The sequence below is a fragment of the Osmerus mordax genome, chromosome 6, assembly GCF_038355195.1.
Source record: "Osmerus mordax isolate fOsmMor3 chromosome 6, fOsmMor3.pri, whole genome shotgun sequence".
NCBI classification, from domain to species: Eukaryota; Metazoa; Chordata; class Actinopteri; order Osmeriformes; family Osmeridae; genus Osmerus; species Osmerus mordax.
This window is the reverse complement of record NC_090055.1, coordinates 12,451,513-12,473,325: the sequence shown is the minus strand read 5'-3', so window position 1 is coordinate 12,473,325 and position 21,813 is coordinate 12,451,513. Positions and strand designations below refer to the sequence as shown.

General features: G+C 45.4%; 1 protein-coding gene across 1 annotated transcript; it reads right to left on the bottom strand.

The window, feature by feature from the left end:
* Nucleotides 1-230: 230 nt before the first annotated feature.
* On the bottom strand, nucleotides 231-7,323 carry LOC136944579 (basic helix-loop-helix transcription factor scleraxis-like). The gene is made up of 2 exons (XM_067238391.1): nucleotides 6,393-7,323; nucleotides 231-1,077 (listed from the first exon to the last, which is right to left on the bottom strand). The coding sequence occupies exons 1-2, from the start codon at nucleotides 6,957-6,959 to the stop codon at nucleotides 1,039-1,041; spliced, it is 606 nt and encodes a 201-aa protein (XP_067094492.1). The 5' UTR covers nucleotides 6,960-7,323; the 3' UTR covers nucleotides 231-1,038.
* Nucleotides 7,324-21,813: the final 14,490 nt, after the last annotated feature.

Sequence of the window (21,813 nt, the reverse complement as noted above, 5' to 3'; positions counted from 1 at the left end):
CTGAGGCTGGGGCTGGGACTGAGGCTGGTGCAAATTCTGGGGCTGAGGTTGAGGTCTTATGGTAGCCTTGTTGAGCAGCGATGGGAACAATAACAGTTGTTCAAACTAGTAGCTCTGCTGGAGAATTACTAACAGACATGACATACAGGCACACACATGACACACATCTCTTTAGATCCCTTTCTCTACAGATAGCAGACCAGCAGAGTTTCATGACTGTATATACACATACTTGTTTTATTTGTCTTCAATTCTTTTCCAGCATGAGGCATTTCCAAACTCTATCTTTCTAAACAATATTATGAAGGTCCAGCATGTCTTTTAACATCAGCATGTTTCTGATTATCAGAGTCGCCAAGAAGCACCAGCAAAGTCCATAGTGTCCATAGGCAGAAAACCCCAGTAAGGTCCAGCACATCCTGGAGAGTAGCAGTCTGTATTCCAGACAGGGTCTGATTCATTCTCAGGATGGTTCAAGGATTCACGTGGGGATTGACAGGACGGTTCGGGGGTTTATTCAGGGCTTCTTTTGGGGGTTGACCTGATGGTTCGGGGGTAATGTGAAAACCTGCTGCGCCCTCACTCAGACTCTCCACGGCTAGAGACTTCCAGTTTCTCTGCATGAGACGTTTGCATACGTGGGGTGCTGGACATGGCTGCCGTGCGTATACATTGTTCGGCATGCTGTTTGATCAAACCTCATTCTGAGTCTCTCACAGGAGGGGCAGGGTGGAGTGTGAGAAGGAATGTCCAGTTGTCATCTCCCCACAGGTGGTCTCTCCAACCAAAACCCACCAAGCTTCCCACCCTGAAGTATTGCTCATCAATAAAGATAAGGCTAAGATAAACAGAATCGGAGTAGACATCGTGCCTATTATCCATTGGGACCATCTATTAAATAACATTGTGTTCTTGATATAGGGCATATATAAATACACATCAGTATACATCTACTATATAACACAACTTAAGATAAGTATTTTCGATTTGTCCTTCTTCACGTGAGTGGTGTATTTCCTTCTCCTTTCAGTTCTCTCGTTAGCTTCTGATGGCTGTTTTTCTGTCTCGGTCTCTGTTCTGTGAAAGAGAGAGAGAATATCAGCATTCAGCTGCAGCAACGCAGCAAGGCCTCTCACTAACAAAACGTCCCTCGCTAAAACAAATACCAGCACCATCACACACGGATTCTTCTCCAGTAATTGTACCGTTATTCTGAATAACGTGGATCTATCAATGTCCAAGCATCATCAGTAGAAGGTCATATTTGATCCAGTCCACTGTTTTTGTGAGAGACTTGTTTTCGTTAGGGAGAGGGATCGTTTTAGTGAGAGGCTGCTTTGCATTGCAGCTGGATACTATTGGACTGATTAGCTGGCTTTACGTTTTGCTAGACTGAAACATCAGCAGGTTTGACCCTAACCTGAATTTCACTGCACCCAGCTGCCACAACATTGTTGTCAACATTATCCTTTCTCCACTTTTATCACAACTTGTATAGTATTGTGGCCGTGTGACACTACAACTGCTGAGGCAAACATTCCTTTAACTCTCGTTTGAAACACTTGATTAGAATAACGTAGTAACTTAGTTTGATACATTATGGACTAGACATTGCAAAAACATACCACCACAGTAAGTACCCCAAACTGTTTGTGGATTAATGCACCTCCATGCAAGTGTCTTCAAGTCCAGCATTCATTAAGTGTCACATTGTGTTGATTCCCTTCCTTATGAATTCAAAAAACGAACGCACACCTGTCCTGGATCAGTACTCTAAGACGCTTGATAACCACGAAATGAAACAGTGAACTTTGATGACCCCGAAGTCTCTACTCCGCCTTATTTTTCATTCGCCAAAGCCCTATGACATCATGGGCGGCTCGGTAATGAGATTGTATCAGATGTTTATCATTCATCTGTTTTATCACGGTCGACCCAGTGGCCTTGGTTTCGCTGGCTGGCCACTTCCTGCTCGGCCAGCTCGTCTGGCCAGGAAGACAGCCTCACTTTTTCCGTTCTCACCTCTCCTTTACTCTCCTCTTTTCTCTGTGCTATAGTGACACACCTGGTTTGCATTACATCCTCCGGCCAAGCAGAGGGAGAGGGTGAAGGTGGGGAATTGTATTGTTCACGTAGCCACTGGCGATGAGAAGCTACGCATGGGGCTCTGTCTCAATAGTCTATCCTTGATTCCTTGACTTGAATTACTACCTTCCCCGCTGTCCTCTTTCTCTAGGTATAGTATGTAAATGTTTCTGTCCCCTGGTAGTCTGCTTTTAGATATTTTGAGAGAGGTGCTTTGAGGGAAAAAAACAAGGAAAGACTTTTGAGACTCAACCCAGATCTCATAGTCAAAACACACACCAGTCTTCTAATGGGGGCAGATCAGATAACAAAACACGCTCTCTGTTCGGTGTTCTCATGAAAGCTATTAACCTGAAGAACACAGAATATTGAACACTCCAGAGTCTACTTTGTCCCTTCCTAATGCAATTACATTATGTATTTGCTTTAGATATTACAGTCATTTTTAAACAATATTATTATTGCATTAGGGTGGAAGGGTCTTAACTTTCATACACATTGGTAAAATACGCTCTCCAAGGAATCCTATCACATTTACAAGTGTTTATGCTTCCACATTACAAAATCATCAACATATTATTTTTTTCTGAAACAAACTCTAAAATATCAATTTACCGAAGAATAGATTTTCCATACTCTCTTTCTTTCTTTATGAGACACTTTCAACACAAACGTATAATTTTGCTTCTGGCTACTGGAAAAAAGGACGCGAAAAAACTTGACGTCGTTGGAAAATGATTGCACTTTTGGCACAATTCATGCAGTCTTGTGATCGTGTGCCACAAAACCACAGTAGCTAATATTTCCTTAACTCTGAATTGGTTTTGTCAGTTATTGAAATTGAATAATCTTTGATTAGGCTAACACTGGGTATATGGAAACCTAGAAGAAGAAAAAATATACCACCATAATAAGAAGCACTAACAGGAAGAGGTTTTAAAGTAAGATATCTTTGCTTGCCTGTTATGGTTTGTATACTATCTTAGAATCATTTCAAGCATCCAACAAATAAGTCAAGTGATGCAAACACCTCACAAACAGTAATAAATCAATGGAGTAAAAGGTTTTCATGATTTTTCTCTGCTTGGTTTTTGTATTTCTTCTCATTTGCTTTACTGGCAATCTAGTCCTAATGATTTAAATACATAAATATGAAAATTAACCAGAATAATATATTTATTTTGGTATTTGAACTGACTACTTCTCCAAACTGAATTAGAGTCTAACGGTTTCCATATGTCACAGAGCAGCAGACAAGGGTGTTTCAGCCAGGAGCAGGCATACAGCTAGGAGCAAGTCATGGAACTAGAAGTACAGATATTGAATGCTAATTGTGTAAATCCAAATGGACTATTCTGTTAGTGAATTTTGCATGAATACATTATTTTCTTAATAAAAGACCCTGGTATTAGTACAAATCTCTCCCCCCAAGATTAAAACATACTTCCTGCTGAGGGCCAATTCCACACAACCAGCGACCAAATGAATAGGATTTTTCATGTTCACTCCCAAAATGAGATAAATGTATACAGAAATGCAATTGAAGTTTTTATCATAAAAGAAATACGCATAATTCAGTGAACTGAGTAACTATAGGTTAATGGTTATACCAGTGCAATTACTTAGGGATAGAACATAACTGCAGAGCCAGGATAGCCATAATGAAATCTACTTACTCACTTGTTAAAGCAAGTATGGTTTTTATTTAGTCTCACTAAAGTAAAAGTACCCTTCCTGCCCCAGAGTAGGGAGCCAGCATTGGATGAAAAACTTGAGGTGATAATGATTAGCCCTGTGTGTTTCTGTCTCTAGACTTCTGTAGCTCCCAGACCATTACAGGAAATGTGTTGAAAAGAGAGACTGAAGCCATATACCATTTATCTGACTTTGTTTCATTTAATTCTATTCTTCCTCTGGAGAAAGAGAGGACTGGGACAAGGTAGAGGGGTATATTTTTTTTCCCAGAGTAACGAGCGTTCTGCGACCGAGGAGCAGTTAAGGAGAGTGGTTTTCAGGCTTCAGACACAACATCAAAGCTGGCCTCAATCTGTTTTGAATATTAGCACAAGAATTAATTGTAGAGACAAGGTTTCAGCACTGAATAAATCATTTAAAGAGCAATTATCTCATTTGCTGGTCGGCTCTGTAATGTGAATGACTTCCAGCCGTGGTACTGGAACCCGTATAAATACGATTGTTTCCTCTCTGTTCATTATTGAGCCGTTCGGTACAGTCACAATCTGTTTCCATACGCCCACATTTCCAACAGGCCAGAACAAATGATGTATAAAACTTTTACTGCAGCTAAGACTTGAATTAGAAACATTCACAGAGCTATGCATTAATACAATAGTCATTTTCCTCTTGTACATTCAAGATCTAATTTCAACAAACGAAACGTCTGGCATTATCAAGCCATCCTAAAGAAGGTTCAATCTGTCATGGTACAGTATCCCTCATTATTTCAAGTGGATTGCACATTGTTTTTGAATGAAAAGTTGAAAGCAGTCCAGTGTGAGAAATGAAATATATACCACTGTAAAAACAACCTATAAAATATAACAAAGTTGTTTGTCTCAAAGAATTCTCGCTGGTGAATGAAGCTAAAATGAAAGATGTTAGAAACAGTTTAGGCATGAAGACAATGAAAAACAATAAAAGACCAAATGTACTTGCAACCAGTATTTCAATAGCAACTCTAACCCTAACTTCCCGCATTCACTTTATAACAGAGGTTATGTTGGTACAGTTTGTTGACTGTTCGCATCATCTGTGGATCATTTATTGAGGCTCTCAGAAGTAAACCTAACCGGAATGTCAATACTAAGGCCGAGTCAGACGGCAGATGACAGTGGTACTGATGAGGAGAGGAAGAGTCTGTTAACACAGGATGTTCAGGTAAATCACCCAGACAGCTGTGGGATTTATCCAGGCCTTCTGTGGGGACCTCAGCACAACTCTCATCTCTGTCCACACATTTCATTTACGTCTGGCTGTTTGGCCAACAGACTTCCTTGATGGCTCACAGTAGTCAGAACCGACTGCGCAGTTAAAGGAACGTTTCTACCCTGGGATGAAATTGTCCGTGTGGAACGATTATCCTTAATGATACACATTTCTCCCTCTCAACGTTTAGCATTTTAACGTCAGCCGGAAAAGTACATGAACTAAGTGAGCAATGATCCTTTTCAGTTCACCCGGCTGAACTTTCCGGTGCTGACTGCATCAAGAACTTATAAGGCCTTGGCCAAAAACTGTATAGCCACATACTTCACCCTCTGATGAAGTGTAACCATCACTTCCACTTTCCCCTGACCTCAACCATCCTCATGCTAAGTCCGCTGTGGCTTGGTCTGGTCGTGTGTGCAGTCCGAGCCTCAGTAATGAGGACAGATAGTATTACAGTGCTCCTGGCATGACCCCTTGCCTGTCGTCCCAGACCGCCCCAGCCCTCCCTAACCCTCCCCAACCCTCCCTAATACTCCCCAACCCTCCCCAGCCCGCCCCAGCCAATCCTGCTCCAGTGAGGCAAGGCTGAGGTGTAGGGTTCCCCTTCTGCTGGGAGACTGCTGGGCAGGCTGACACTTCACTACCAGCTACTCATTCATCACTCTACATATGACCACGGCAAGGTTACGCCAGGTTATGACAGGTTGTGTCAGGTTAGGTTGATGCCAAAATTGAAATGTCAGCCAATGACGTGACCTCCAGATGCCTTTCGGTGGCCCCCCGTGACCCCGTCAGATAAATAAGGCTAAGTATGCTCAGGTCCCCCTTCAAAAGTCTAACCCTTTTGGTTGGAAAGTGAAATCTTCCATGAAATTTACCTCAGTCATGAACTGAAATAAGAGCTCAGGTCTGGTCTTGGAAGAACGTTATGTGTCTTTGGTTTCTGAGGACTTGAAGGTACCCAAGAGGGTTCTAAAATGACTTTCTTTGAATGCTGAAGGATTCCAACCTGGAATCCAATGAGACAGACAGCTACCATGTCTTCCTAGAGACCTACTATTAGGATTATCAGACCTACTTTCTACCAATATCACACATACTACTATTGAGAATATCAGGCCAGCAGGATACCTTATCCCACCTCCTCAAAAGGCCGGTTTAAAATTGTCCACCCAAATTTTTGATGAGTCGTGTAAAACAGCATATGTCATGTTGTCATGAACTTTAAGGAAGTGTCATCTGAGGATTTGATCTAAAATCAGCCTACCCTGACTAGATTCGAATACCTACCATTAGAACCCTGAGCTCCAAACCGACTTTGGATCAGTGTTTATGATGATATCTTTGTTGCTACTCACCATTTTCCTTTGGTTGCTGAGGCAGAAAGTGCAGATGTGTTTGGGTTGCGCTGATTGGTCTGTTCCACGGCCAGGGGAGGAGCTGAGCCCATGGGCGTGGTAGAAGGGCGCAGGAGTGTGGCAGGGCTGTCCGTCTCCAGGCCCCTCCCCCACGAGCAGCACGTTGCCTAGGTGACTGATGTAGCTGGAGGCCAATCGCAGTGTCTCGATCTTGGACAGCTTCCTGTCTGCGGGCTCGGTGGGGATGAGGGTGCGCAGGGCGGTGAAGGCAGTGTTCACGCTGTTGGTGCGGTCACGCTCGCGGGCATTTGCTGCGTTCCTCTGTCTCACCTCCACCACCGGTGGACCCACCACCTGCCCGACCCCCGACGCCACGCACAGCTTCCTCTTCCTGTTCAGGTGCAGGCCGGAGGAGGAGGAAGAGCCAGACAGGCGGTAAGGGGACGGCTCCTCAGAGCCCGAGCCCTCACTGGCGTTCTCCTCGTCCTCCTCAGAGAGCATGGCAATATCGGAGTACAGGAACCGCCCTGCTGGAGCGGGCGCCGCACGGACCATGGCGAACGACATCTTCACCCGGAAAGGCAAGGGTTCTCTCAGAGTGGCAGACGGGGAAAGCCAGACCCTCAGACCACGGTTAGAATCCCAGTCAGTCAGTCAGTCAGTCAGTCAGATCCTTATTTACTTATTCCTCAGATGGGAGGTTGAAGGACTCATGACGCCCAGTTGAAATCCCTCCTCTGAAGATATACACGTCTGGCTTGGTCACTGAGAACGCCTCCTCTTGCTGGCTGGTTTTGAAATCTCTCAACTCTCTCCCGGTCTGCTTGTCTGCCTGCTTCAAAGCAAGTTCCCTTGGCTCTGCTGCTATGCCTGTGCTTCCTCCAAGAGCAGTCTGCACTCTCCACTCTCTCTCTCTCTCTTTCCTATTCTTTTCCTCTCACTCTCTTTCTCGCTCTCTCCTCCGCTCCACGTGTGACTTCTGTCTGAGTGTTTCCGTATGGTCTCCCTTTTATAGCCCCGGGGAGGAGTCTGTCAAACACTCAGCCCCTCCTCTACCCCTGTGATGCCTGAGTCTCAGAGTAAGAGAAGAAGGCAGGAGGTAGGTAGGAAGTACCAGTTAAAGGTAGCCAAATGGATGGAGGAAGACGTCAGGGATAGGAGGCTAGTAGTTAGTTAGCTAGTAGTGTAGAGAAACTTCTAATTTTCATGATTTATGGCACTGGAACACTGAGATGAATCAATTGGCCCAGGGCTCTCTACAACTAGTAGTTATACAGCTACAGTACTATTTCAGCATGACCAGAAATGTAGTCTGTTCATGCATCTACAGATGCCTCTAGCATAGTAGCTGGTAACAGGGCGGCACTGTTGAAAGATCATCACTCCCCATAATCTGTCAGTTTTCACAATGCCTCAGTCAGCCTAAATCATCTTCCCTTTTTCATAATATTTATCCTGTCTAACTGATGGCGTGAACGTGGCCAATAGCGGTTACCACGGTTGATTAAACAGGAAAGGCTCGAGGCAAACAGGGAGTGCGGGAGGAAGTGGCGGGGGGCGGAGTCTGCCAGGTATGCGTTGCCATTATCCTCATCACGATGCAGTTGCATGATCTCTCCCTCCGCTTAGCATATCTCTGAGGGTTCTGCGGGGAGACAGACGCGAGCTGACACGATCTCTTTCCTCTCACCCACAGTGGTGCTGCAGGGGAGAAAACATTAGTCTCTGAACATAATCTCTGATACTGACTTATGGGTCATGGCAGTAGCCAACTATACGTCGTTGGAGCAGGAAATAGAAACTTATCGTTGCAGCATTTCCATATTGCTCTCGATGGGAACATTTCAAAAACACTTGGAGGAGTGCTTTGAGTTATTTATGATAATTGGGTGAAGCGAAGCAGTCTCCGCTGTCCTTTTTCAGTCTCTTTGATTTTGTTTGTCCCTTCATTGACTTCTGTTTACGGTCATGCTATTATGTATCCTTTTGACTGTAAATTGTTGTCTCGTTAATAGAGTTTGTGGCTGTTGGGGTCTAAATAACATGATTAGTGCAATCCCATGTGTCACTGGTGTGGGACACGTCTTTTAGGCAGTTCTACAGTAGTATAGTGTAGCACCATCTGATAGTCATTACCCTCCTCCCACACACACACACAACCTCCACTCAGCTTTCCTCTAGAGTGTTATTCATGTGCTGACGAAAAACACTCCTCAGCGCACGAACACACGCACACACACGTGTGCACACACACACACACTTGCCTACCCCCTTTTCAACCCCCACCCCCGGTCCCATTGAACCCCTCTGGCATGGGTCAGGGACCTGTCAAAATTCGGAAACGGTCGTGGGCCCGGTACCGCAGACGTCTGGATGAGGCCATTATAGCGTCTGTCTGCTGTCCAGAGCGATGAGCAAGAGAGGAAAGGAGGGGGGCGGGCGGTACTGTCTGGACACAGGTCTGGGGAGCTGGGGACTGGGTCTGGAGAACCCTTAAAATCAGCCCCCCCCAAACCCCAGCCTCAGGCCCCAGCTCTGCAATTTCATTCCCCTGCCTCAGCTTCCAGTCTCCTGTCCCTAGTCCTCAGCTCCAAGCTTTCAGTCTCCTGCCTCAAGCCCTAGGCTCCATGCCTCCAGTCTCCTGCCTCAAGCCCCCAGGAACCAGGCTCTAGTGTGCTGCTTCAAGCTCCAGGCTCCAAACCTCCAGTCTGCTGCCTCAGCCCTCTCATTCTCAGCCTCTAACCGCAGCCAGGGTCTAAACCTGCCACACTCCTCTCTGCTCCCCTCGGCCCTGGGGAGGACCAGACTCACACAGCTGGGCTTATTAAACAGAGAGAAGGAGGAGAGTGAGGAAAAGAGGGAGAGAGAGAAAGAGAGAGAGCGTGTGTAGCTGGGTCAGGCAACTGAATCCTTCCCTCACGCTGACGAAGGTCACAGTCTCACAACTGGAAGACATCAAATTAACTCTGGGCTTCTCCTAGCGAGAGGGGGAGGAAACCGACCGCCTACACTTAGTTTTCCATTCATATCCTCTTTTATGATATAGCTTCTCACAAATACATTTGCGGTGCACTGAGTTCAAACACATAGTAAAAAAAAAAAAAAGCATTGTGCCATTTTTTTACGTCCCACTTGAAATTAAGCTAAGTAATGAAAGAAAGCCACAGCAGCTGTGTCTAATCCTGCTTGTCTGTATTTGTGACGTAAGGAACAGGATTATGACTCATTTTCCAAACATATTTGTCAGGGATCAAGCGTTAGTAATTCTCAGTTTTTTGAAAGCAGCAACTACTATGTGATGATCTTGAAAATGGTCAAGTTTATATCCGTTTTCAGTTCAATTTGATGTGTAATGCTTTGCACGTCACTGCTGCATACAAACCAAGTTCGTACAGTAAGGCAACATTAACTATGAAACAGATGCAACCCATCCCAAGCCCTCCACAGGTGTATAAGTTAGTCATTAGCTCCTGCTGCGTGTCACTCCACACACAGTTAAGTCTGACTCATTACAAACTAGTTACACAGGGTATAAAAGTAAGCGGGTACAAAAGTACGACTTTCTGCTCTTTATTAAAAGGGTTTAAGGATGGAAAATCTCACAGGTTTTTATGCCCCACACTTGAAGCACCTGATATACACACCTGGCCCTAATATGGGCCGCTTCTCTGCACCATGTGTGAACCGTAGGCTGGCTCAGAAGCATGATGTGTGTGTGTGTGTGTGTATAGTTATACAGACAAAAGTGACAGTGAAACTGACTTTCACTGTCGAGAAACATCCTAGGTGGATCTGGTCTTTCTTGCAACACAATGGGTTGATTAAAGCACTGTGTGTGTGTTTGTGTGTGTGTGTGGATAGTTATACGGACAAATCGAATAAAACCAGAGCTCTTTGGAGTTTAACACACTAACTAACGTCGTTGTGGGTCTCAGGCCTATGGTGAGAATCAGTCTGCTAGGATCACACACACACACACTTACACACAAACACTCACACACACTGCGGCAGTGCTGCGTGGTTCTGCTGTGGGCCTTTACTAGCTGGCTTATAGGGTTCCTCAGGGACTGCTCTCTCCAGCTGCTGCTTTACAAGACTGCAACATCAAACACACACGCCTGTCAGGGTGGGGGATGTGGGGGAGATGGGGGAGGTGAGGGCTGGGACTCCCCCGGTTTCGCCCTCGCTCCCCCCCCCCCGCCCTCCTTGGCCCTCGCCACTCACCCGCCACCCCACCTCAGCCTCTCATGGCTTTCTGTGGGCGGGTTAAACAGCACGCGGCCTGTTTCATTGCTGATGACTTCCTTTAGATCCCCCTCTCTCTTTCACCCCTGCGGGAGCTGTTCAGCTGTCTGACAGAGTCACCTGCTTCGCTCTCCACCTCGCTCAAGTTCAAATCCAAGTTTATTTGCCCTTGCAGCGTTTTACTGAACCAGCCAAGTAAGTGCCCTCTCTCCAACGTGAGAAACAAAAGTTGTATCGCCATCACTGACACCAGGAAAATATATAACTAATAGGGCTCAGGGAGTTGATAACAAAGATTTAATCATGGTGTGATCAACTGCCCCAATAAATACTAATGGCCCTTTAAGATGTTTTCTATCCTAAAACAAGAACTACGGCAGTGTAGCAGTTCGCCTTCACTCTGCCTGGAGACAAGAAAAAAGTATCTGTTATTTTATAGTAAAATATCTGTGTAGAAGTTGATGAGAGAGGAGAGGGATGGTAAGAGAGGAGTGTCTAACATCCATGTGGTCATATATCCTGAAGCAGGATGAGGAGGGGGGGGGGGTGCCAGAGACCTGAGAGCTCTGGCAGTGAGAGCCGAGTTAGTCTGTCTGGGATGATGGATGGAGGAGCGTAGTGAAGAGTTGATAGGAATCAGAGCACAACTCTCGTCTCTTGAGTGTTAACGTCCTCAGCTTCAGGGTTTTATTGCCCGTGCCTTAAATTCTCAGGGGCAGTAGCTCCTCCTTAGACAGACGGCCTGAGCTGCAGTTTCATCCCCATCCTGGTCCTCATCTCTCCGTTTACTCCTCTTCATCTCTCCTCCTCCTGATGTCTCCTCTCCTCCTCCTCCCCTCCTCGCTATTTTATCCTCCTATTCCCCCCTCCATTTCTCCCTCCCTCTCCCCCTGGCTCCTTGCTGCAGTATCCTCCTCCACCTCCCTCTGCTCCTTCTTCTCTCCTTGCTCCCTGATGCAGTACTCTGTTTCCTCCTCCTCCTCCTCCTCCTCCTCCTCCTCCTCCTCCTCCTCCTCCTCCTCCAGTAGTGAGCTGAGCTTCTTGGCATCTGAGAGCTGACAGCATGGAATCTCAGACCAGACTGACTTCATAGCGTTGCATGAAAAAAAAAAAAGGATGTCGGCTGGGAGGGGAGTGTGGGGGGGACGAAGGCAGCGAGGGAATGCAGAGCCGCAAAAATGCAATAACCAGTAGGCATTTAAAGAGAGGGAGGGGGGAGGAGGAGAAGGACAGAGAGAGAGAGAGAGAGAGAGAGAGAGAGAGAGAGAGAGAGAGAGAGAGAGAGAGAGAGAGGGAGGGAGGGAGACGGCAAAATCATTTTTGCCACTTCATTTGAGACAATGACATCACCAGCCATAATATTATCCTCCTCGCTGCCACTGGCCGACGTCCCCGCCGCGGCCTCAGCCAACGGCAGGCTGGAGAGAATCACCAGAATACCTTCAAGCCTTCAGCGGTGGAACTGGCAGCCCAAATGGAAAGAGAAATGTAAATGGATTGGAGTCACCTTTAAAAAACAAAGGCTGGTATAGAAAATATCCTGAATCGTGACTGGGTTTGCCCTGGCCAGTGTTGGCAAGTTTAGAAACACTTTTAGAATCTGCAGTCTATGGCTAAATATTCACATTTCATTTCATTTTTGGGAGATGATTTCTCAAATGGATTGTGTTACATAATGTGCAGCTGACTTGGACTAAGAACTCTCAGCTTTGTGGGCTGGTTGCCAGGCAAACAAAAACACTCACCAGTCAGGCCACAAGTTCCATCTGAACACAGAGATGATGTCATTACAGACGATGCAGCTGGTCCTGGTCTTGTGTGTGTAGACACCTGGAATAACGCATGTCCCCAGGAGACAGCCACGACACGCCCCGCCTCTCCCCTGTCGCAGCGGCTTATCACCGCTGACCCTCTGCCTGCAGCGATAGTGTACCTCTTTGCTGATCATTGTATTGTTAGGCCCTGTAACTTATGACACTGAACATATGACATATAAACTACCGACAAATTATGGACGGTACCGCTGCTATAATTGCTGCTATCACAGCAGCTAAGGGAGTTTGGACCAGATCCCGGTCTGCTCTGTCCAGGCCTCAGCTCTGAGTCTTGTGGTGGCCAGAACCCAGCTGCTATTTTCTACCATGCAGGCTTGTTAGCTCTGCCTGGATGGTTTCTAGTGGTTTGTAATGTAATCAGTAGCTGACTGTCTGCTGACATCATATGCTGTATACCCACTATGAAGTCACGCCTCTGGCTTTTACTAGTAGGGGAGTTTAGAACGAGCCAGGACCCAGCCACACATCTGGGTTTGAGTACTGTACACTGCAGTACAACATAGTACAATACAGTACCATATAACACAGTATAGAACAGTGCAATATAGTACAGTATAGAAAAGCGCAGTATAGTATAGTATAGTATAGTACAGGAGAGAACACTGCAATATAGTACAGTATAGAACAGCACAGTATAGTACAGTATAGAACAGTATAGGCTGAGAGGTGGTGTAGCCATGCTGTTGTGAAGAACCACTGTGGTCAGATTCATAACCAGTCCAATCTAGACAAGCTTAGGCTATTCTTTGTGTCACCTATTAAGTGAAACGGTTCAACTTTGAACTGCCATTCCGATTGCCTGGACTAGTGTACGCTTGGCTGAGACTGGAAATGGCAACCCTTGTAATAGGGATGCTCTTTTGGTCCAACGGTTAAGATTTGGGCTTAGAAAGAACGTCCAGAACCTTTCCACAGCAGCTGCCATTTTGATTCTGGTCGCTGGACAGAGGCCAGAACAGCTTTTAGGGGTTACAAATCACCACAACATATTTGTAGAGGCAGAGCAGGTTAAAACAAAAAATAAACACTTGGGTGGGAGAGACGTTTACAACTCAGAACCATATCTTTGCTTGACGAAATGTCATAAATTTGCGATATTATTTTGCGATGGAATTCCCCAATATTTTTCTTTCTTTCCAGAGGTGAGGTGCTTGATTTACATCCAAAAGCTGCTGCTGTGACAGTTTTTCACCGGAGAGGAGAAGTGCAACGAGTATCGGCCATTTTGAAACATATTAAGCGCTTTAGCAATAATTGGAGACCTCCTTAGCTCATAACAGCAATCGCTTCCATATGACATTCTCTACGCACTCTGTTAGGTCTAAACTGTAACTTTGCCAGTTTGTCTTTGACTATATTTCACTACAGTGAATAGTATTGACATGTGGATCAAACACATTATTTTCTGGTTCTCAAGAATAATATTTTTCTTAGAGCGGTTATTGCTGTTATATTTCAAATGACACTCACTCTAAGAAACGTAGCTGCTTTTGGTTACGGTATATTGCATTGACCTGAAACAGCCATAAAGGCCATGAAGTGAAGTTGATGTTACAGCAGAGTTGACATGTCTGGACCAAGAACCACAAGGCTCAATCACTGGGCACTTGAAGCAGATCTGCAGGGTTCTGGTCAGGCTCAGATGACAGCATATCTACAGGTTCTGGATGGTCAGAGTACCCGAAGAATCAGGAGGCCTGTTCTATGACAGGCTACAATTTTCCAGAACTGGCCCACACTCATGACAGAATCTCCACCTTTCTACTCTGTAGAACAGAACCCTCAAAATGGAATATGAGAAACCATTGGGTAATTTTGCAGAAAACAGACTTCGAACAATATCGACCACATTATCCAGTTCAGAAGGTTAGAGAAGGAAGTGAGCACATTCACAGGAATGGAGGTTAGACAGGATTGGCTCCATGTGACTGGTTCCTTCAGGTGGAGCAGCCAAATACACACACACATGCACAACCGAATGCACAAGCACATACTCATGAACACGAGCACACACACACACACACACACTAACACAAACAAATTTACCCACACACATAAACACAAGTACACCCATACACACAAAACAAACAAAAACACCCCAAAATATTTAACCAGTTCATGAGAGGTGAAATGGGCCTCTGCAACTTGTGTCACTGATAGTCCTACACACACCTAGACAATGAGGCTCCTTGTGAGATGAGCGATGTTCTGAGGGGGCCCTGCCAGTACAAACAACTAAAGACAGAAACAGCAGAATCTCAGCTGAGTAGAATATAACTTCTGCAATGCATGGAAAATCTATCACCTAATAAAATTATTTTAGAACGACTCATCTAAAGGTAAAATGTGTTCAGTCAAGACACTCACGTATTAGATTTGAGCATTTATTGATTACCATAGACATGGAAATAGGTTTGACTTTGGCCGGAGTGGATGTAACTAGGAGAAGCAAATAGAGAAATAATCCCCCCTGATGGACACTAACATCCAGACAACACGGGGGGGATGGGGGAGAGTGGCAGCAGCACACTAACGGGAGTGAGGGTATCCGTGCGGTCTTATAATGCCGCCTGGACGTGGGCCAATGGGCTTGAAGCAACCTAACACAGGTGTAGTTATTGAGTGTAATGAAGCGCGCTGCCCGAGTGCCATGCCTGAACTAGGCTTCGCTCATTACTAACTACAGGTAAAGTGTCTGATATTATTCATCATACATTAATACAGTCCGAATTTAAAGGCCATAACCTGAATTACACAAAACAGGTGTAAGACTGTCCTGTAATAAAGCTAGAGTGGATTTAGACTGACAATGACCCTGACATCTCACCACCTTCAGACACTACCTACGGACCTCATAAATAGGAAGGAAGCAAAATACACTAAATGACTGACATATTACTGTATCAATATGCTTCAAATAACATAGACATAATCCTTCCAAACACAGATAATAGCTCCAAAATGACCTGCTAAAGCTAATTTAACAATGATCAATTTCTTCCTTTGAGGGTTGTACATGTTAAAGTGAGCATATTTAGACACCCTAGATGGAAAACCAGAAGTCGTAAAAATACCATCGTACCTACTTCGGGGCGCAAGACTGCATTATAAGCTCATTATTGAGTAACCTGACGTCGGTATGTGTGCAATAACAGGATGTGGTTCTGTGGTTCAGATGACCACACTTCCACTGGGCTGGAGAGGGATGCGGTCACCTACTGTAGGGTTAGAATATGGTTCTAGTATGCAGGGCCGGCCGTGCTAGTATGGTACATGAGCACTCCAAAATCTCTGGCTACCTAATGTGAGGTCTATATTCTCAGTGAGTGCATATTACAGAGACAACTATTTGATCAATTTGAATTGTTCAAGTTAAATCAGCTGCTTGCATCATCTAACCAATAAGCTGTGTTGTAAACGGAAGGTTACATTTCTCAAGAAGTTTTTGACATATATTAACATTGTTTTCTGAATAGAATTGTGCACTGAACAAACTCCTCTCCTCTCATCACCTTTTCTCTCCTCTCCTCTTTCCTCTCCTCTTTCCTATCCTCTTCACTCTACTCTCTCCTCTTCTCATGCCTTCATCTTCTCCTCACCCTCAGACTCAGAATAAGACCTCAGAGCCCCTGATGTATCCCCCGGCTCCCTCCCTTCTCAGTGCGTCTGGCGTTGGTTTGGGGGTCCAGCTGTAGCGTCCCCGCAGGCCCATCAATCTCCCTCCTAAACCTCTACCTGGCCCACGCTCAGAAACGCACTTCCACTCCAGGAAGCCGGGGGGCAACCCGATCCCCTAGCTAGCCTTTCACCGTATCACACGCGGGTAGAAAAAAGTCCTTGTTTTTCTAAAGGCGGACAGTATAGCTCTCGTTCCAAAGTAGACAGAGCTGCTAAATGCATTGAGGCAGAAGCAATGTGGAGCACACAGTGCTGTGTTATTTGTTGTTGTAGCTGAAGGGGTTAGCTGTGGCTAGGCCACAGGGAGCAGCTCACCTCCTGCTCTTGTTGCTCTCTGGCTTGCCATTCTTATTGCTGTGTGTGTGTGTGTGTCCCTTACACGGTGACCATTTGTGTGTATGTTTTTGTGTGTGATTGTGTGCCGGGTAGTTGAGCGGTAGCGGACATAGAGAACGCTCCTCTCTGTTTATCTGTTTAGTTTTTTACTGCTCCTTCTCAGGTGGAGCGTGTCAGAGCAGCTGTCAGTCACAGTGACTGCTCAGCTGGCGGGGGACTGCTCTGGATGGCTGCGGGAGGGGTGGGGGATGGGGGAGTGCTCACCTGCTAGTACAAACGAACCCTGGACATGGGCTACAGGCACCTAAGCTTCTCTTGTTTTTTCGGTGGTTTCCTTGTGCTTCCTTGCTACCTTGTCTCAGTGGTGTGGTGGAGATCTCAGATCTGAGTTTTGAGACCCTTGGAATGTCTCCTTTAATGTGAAGGCAAGGAGGAGAAAGACACATAGAGGACACAAACAATTCTGTGGAAGACCTTTAAGAGTCAGTGTAGCATCCTGAAAGGGAATCTAGGTTTATTAATCATGCCTTTCAAAATTACATTTTGGCTGGGTAGACCCCAAAAAACGGTAAACTATAAAAATGTTTCTGTGAAATGCTACCGAGATATAATATGTACTGCCCTAGAGTTTGTCCTGAACTATCTTTAAAGGTCTTGCTGTGTTATTATAGACGAGAGCTGCTGAGCTATCCTCTGTTATAGAAGAAAGGATGTGTGGGCTGGTGCCAGAGAGTTCTATGGCTCAGCCTCCCTGCCAAGCAGCCAGAAGCCAATAATGGGCCTTCTCTTCTCACCACCTCAGCAGCCCGTGGGCCTGCTGACTGGCTGTCCTCCTGGAAGGAGAACGGTGTAACTTTACACCTCTCTGTCTGTCTTCTCTCTCTCTCTCTCTCTCTCTCTCTCTCTCTCTCTCTCTCTCCCTCTTTTTATTTTGTGTCCATCTTTCTCTTCTGTCTCTCTTCTCTCTTTGTCTTTTTTACTCCATCTCTTTCTCTCTTTCTTTTCCTCTCCCTCTCTTTCTCTCACACACACACACAAACAGACAGTGCATACACACACACACACCTCACATCTCCTGACGGCAGACCAAGCTGTCTGAGCAGGCACATAGCAGGGGAGTGAGGTCATATGGTTCTGGGGACGGGCATTTTTATTCTCTTCAAAAATGTGGAAGTATGAATGATGGTATTTGGATGTAAAACTGGCAATTAAGGGATTCACTATCCAAACATTATCGCTTGTTTGCTCTATATACATGTCAGTGAGGGTTGGCTAGGCCAAGCCTAACAGATTAGCTCAGAGCAGAAGAGGTGTAATGCAGGACTCGATCCTGGGGTGGCCTGACATATACGACCGTATGGCATGCACTCTTGGACCCTGAGATTCAGAAGAGAGAAAAAGAGAAGGAGAACCCATATATTGTGGGTGTTGAGTGTCCTCAGGAGAAGGCCAGTGCTAGTTAGCAGCTGTTTAAACAGCAGTGTGAGCGTGCCTAATAGGAGAGGGCCCGCGGAGCCTGTTAAGTGACGTGTGACAATATAGGATGGGGGAGCTGTGTTGGGGCTTCGACATAGCACACAGATACTGCCAGAATGAGTTGTGGACACCTGTCATATAGTGCATCCTGAAAGTATTCACAGCGCTTCACCTTTTCCACGTTATGTTACAGCTGTATTCCAAAATGGATTAAATGCAGAAAAAAAGCAAATTTATAAAAAAAAATAACAAAATAATCTCATTTACATAAGTGTTCTCTGGATAAGAGCGTCTGCTAAATGACTAAATGTAAGTATTCACAGCCTTTGCCCTGACACTCAACATTTTGAGTGTGCATCCTGTTTCCACTGATGTTTCTACAACTTTATTGGAATCCACCTGTGGTAAATTCAGTTGATTGGACATGATTTGGAAAGGCACACACTAAGGTCCCACAGTTGACAGTGCATGTTAGAGCACAAACCAAGCCATGAAGTCCAAGGAATTGTCTGTAGACCTTGTGTCGAGGAATACCTAGGATTGTAGGTACAGATCTGGGGAAGGATAAAGAAAACATTTCTGTAGCATTGAAGGTCCCAATGAGCACAGTGGCCTCCGTCATCCGTAAATGGAAGAAGTTTGGAATCACCAGGACTCTTCCTAGAGTTGGCCACCTGGCCAAACTCAGCGATCGGGGGATAAGGCCCTTAGTCAGGGAGGTGACCAAGAACTCTATTGTCACACAGAGCTCCAGCATTGTTCTGTGAAGAGAGGACAACCTTCCAGAATGACAACCATCTCTGCAGCACTCCAGCAATCAGGCCTGTATGGTAGAGTGGCCAGACGGAAGCCACTCCTCAGTATAAGGCACATGACAGCCCGTATGGAGTTTGCCAAAAGGCACCTGAAGGGTTCTCAGACCATGACAAACAAAATTCTCTGGTCTGATGAAAACAAGATTGAACTATTTGGCCTTAATGCCAAGCGTCATGTCTGGAGGAAACTAGGCACCGCTCATCACCTGGCTCTCGATGTGCAATCTAACGACTCTCGATCATGAATGGGGACGTTGTAATAGACCTGCACTGGCATGTCTTAATAAAACTCTTTAGTCAATTGTCTTCCAATTATCTTCCTTGCTCAAATGTACTGACATAAATGTACCCTCAAATGTATTAGATCTCACGTTACACTAAAAGCTGTGCAAAGGCATTCCTCTTTTTACAATCTCTAGATAAAAGCACGAACATTTCAGTTACATTTGTTTCAATCCAGCCCTCCTATTCTGGTGAGGAATTGAGGTAGATCTCCTCACCCTAAGACTCACCTGATAAATCCAGCAGAGCGTAGGAAGAGACTCGTCATTCTGGAGACTTCAACCTAGCCGTTCCAGCCCTGAGGTATTCTTAGCTTTTCACTGCCTTCATTCATGGCAAACTGGAGTGAGAGCAGTGTCTGCCGTAAAGACTGAACTGCCTGTGACCCTGCTCTCTGTCTCAGACCTGGCCATGGATTCAAAGGAGAGCAAGATGCTACAATGACATAAGCATCAGTGGGCTTTTTGAAGAGAGAGAACTGTAACTGTACTTAAGCAATGATCCATTTAGCCTATTTATATAATGTGTTATTATGGCCAGCATTCTATGCTGACACCCTACCGTACCTTAGATTAAGGCCAGGTACTACAGGTTTAGCAGCATACAGGTTTAGTAAAACTAAAGTGACTATGTAACTTCAGTTCCTAAGGAGTTCTGAGCTGTTTCCTGCTGGTGTACTTACCTGATTGCTTGATCAGTTGATTGCTTGATCATCGATTTTTTGGATATTTAGAAAACATACATCCCCAAACTACAGCTGTTTATGTCTTCGCAGAATTTGCGAAAGCACAACTCACACAAAACATGGAATTTTTTTCTGGGATGCTTGCTTGCGTGTAAAAAGGAACATACAAATACATTTGATTTGAATCTACACTTATTTTCATGACGGAATTATTCAGGACAATGTTTTTCATATTGGGTGATCCCCAGGTTTGATTCTATCAGGTATGACTGAGTTCATATTCTAGTACAAGGTGCCAATGGGTGTGCTGTCAAGCCAAGAAGCAGCAGAGATTTAAGAGAAACTCAACAGATCCTCCAGCGAGCTGCTCCAGTCTCCCCGTGATGAAGTGTCACATCCAGGCAGGCCACGCCGCCAAGAACAACAAACACGGAGAGAAGGACATGGGGAGGACAGAGAGACGGACAGAGAGGAGGACAGAGAGAAGGACAGGGGGAAGGACAGGGAGAAGGACAGGGAGGGGATGGAAAGAGGAGGGGGAGAGAGGAGAGAAGAGGATGATGGAGAGAGCCTGGAAAGAGGACAAGGGAAGAGGACTGAGTAAGGGAGGGAATGGGGAAGACACTGGAGGACAGGGAGAGAGAGGGGACAAAGAAAAGGGGCACGCTATTATATCTGAAACTGAATCTCGGAACTGATTCAAGAAATTCCACAACTGTCCCATTTTGAAACAAGACACGGCCCCAAACCCCACTACAACTGCTACCATTATGGCATTTTTCCCTAAATCAGAATGGGAATAAAAGGCTCCTTGAGTCCTGGTATTGGATTGTTTGGCTTCAAGTCAAAGCTGTCTGTAGGCTATGAGGAAGGAGAGCTTGAGTGATGATGTCAGGAGCTTTGGAGGGGTTCCCTCAGGGCTAAGGGTTAAAGTTCTCAACTGGAATACAGTTCAAGGCCTACCTGAGGTATGGGCACAGCGGAAGGTGTGTGTGCTTGTGTGTGCATGCCTCATTTGTTTATGCATCCATGTTTGTGCATGTAAGTGTGAATGTACGCGTCTATGCATTTGGGTGTGCATAGTCCAAGATCTGATTGGTTTTGCGTGTTTGGGTTAGGCCTCGACTTGGCGGCCCCTCCAGGCTGCCTCTGAGGGCCCAGTATTAGGGTGATGTGTGGGGCTTGGAGGGTTCAGCTGTATCAACAACCGTTGCTCCCCCTGCACCCCCTGCACGAGGTGCTGTGCCCTAGAATTGGTCTTAAAGGCTTTGGCGTGTGCCTGACCAGACCATTACTGAATATTAAACACCCTAATTTTACAGCATATAAAAATATTAACAAAGAGGACTTTGCCTGGAGGGGGGTAAAGATTTGTTGAACTGCTACATGGATTTAATGGTATTAAATCATTTCCATAGGTTTGGCACAGTGTAAAACGCCCCTAAAAACCTACCCACAGAGCCTGTTCTGTTTCTAGGTATCTCTGATTGTAACCCCAACCTCACAGCTCTACAGTAACTGCAGTATGAGTGTAAAAAGAAAATCCTCTAGTTATCAGCCTCTTTAGATTAATGGTCAGATGTAATACTGCAGAGCAGTGTTTATTGTACCAAGCAATTTACAAGTGAGGTAGTGATTGGTTATAGCTGAAGGAACCCAAACACACAAACACACACACACACTCCCGATGGGTCATAGGGCAGTCCTGCCTCTTGGCCTTTCATTTGTTTAATGTTGTTTTATAAAACTGTAAACCTCCACTCCATCTCGTCTGTCTTCCTAAACCTTTCATTACGGTTCGGTCTAATCCCTGGAGAACAGAATGGGCAGCAATAAGAACACATTAATTTCTGCAAGGGGAACATACTCAGAACCGTGAAAAATACTGAGCTTTATAAACAGTCGGCACCCGCAAATCAACTACTGTGGTATTTAACTGAGGTCACTGAATGTTTGCCATGAATGGTTCCATAATCGTCCTTGCTGTTTATGCAGACTTTTAGTCATGGTAGGTAAAAATGCACTCTATGGATTGTGCTAGAAGGCAAAGGAAAAGTGCACAACGAAAG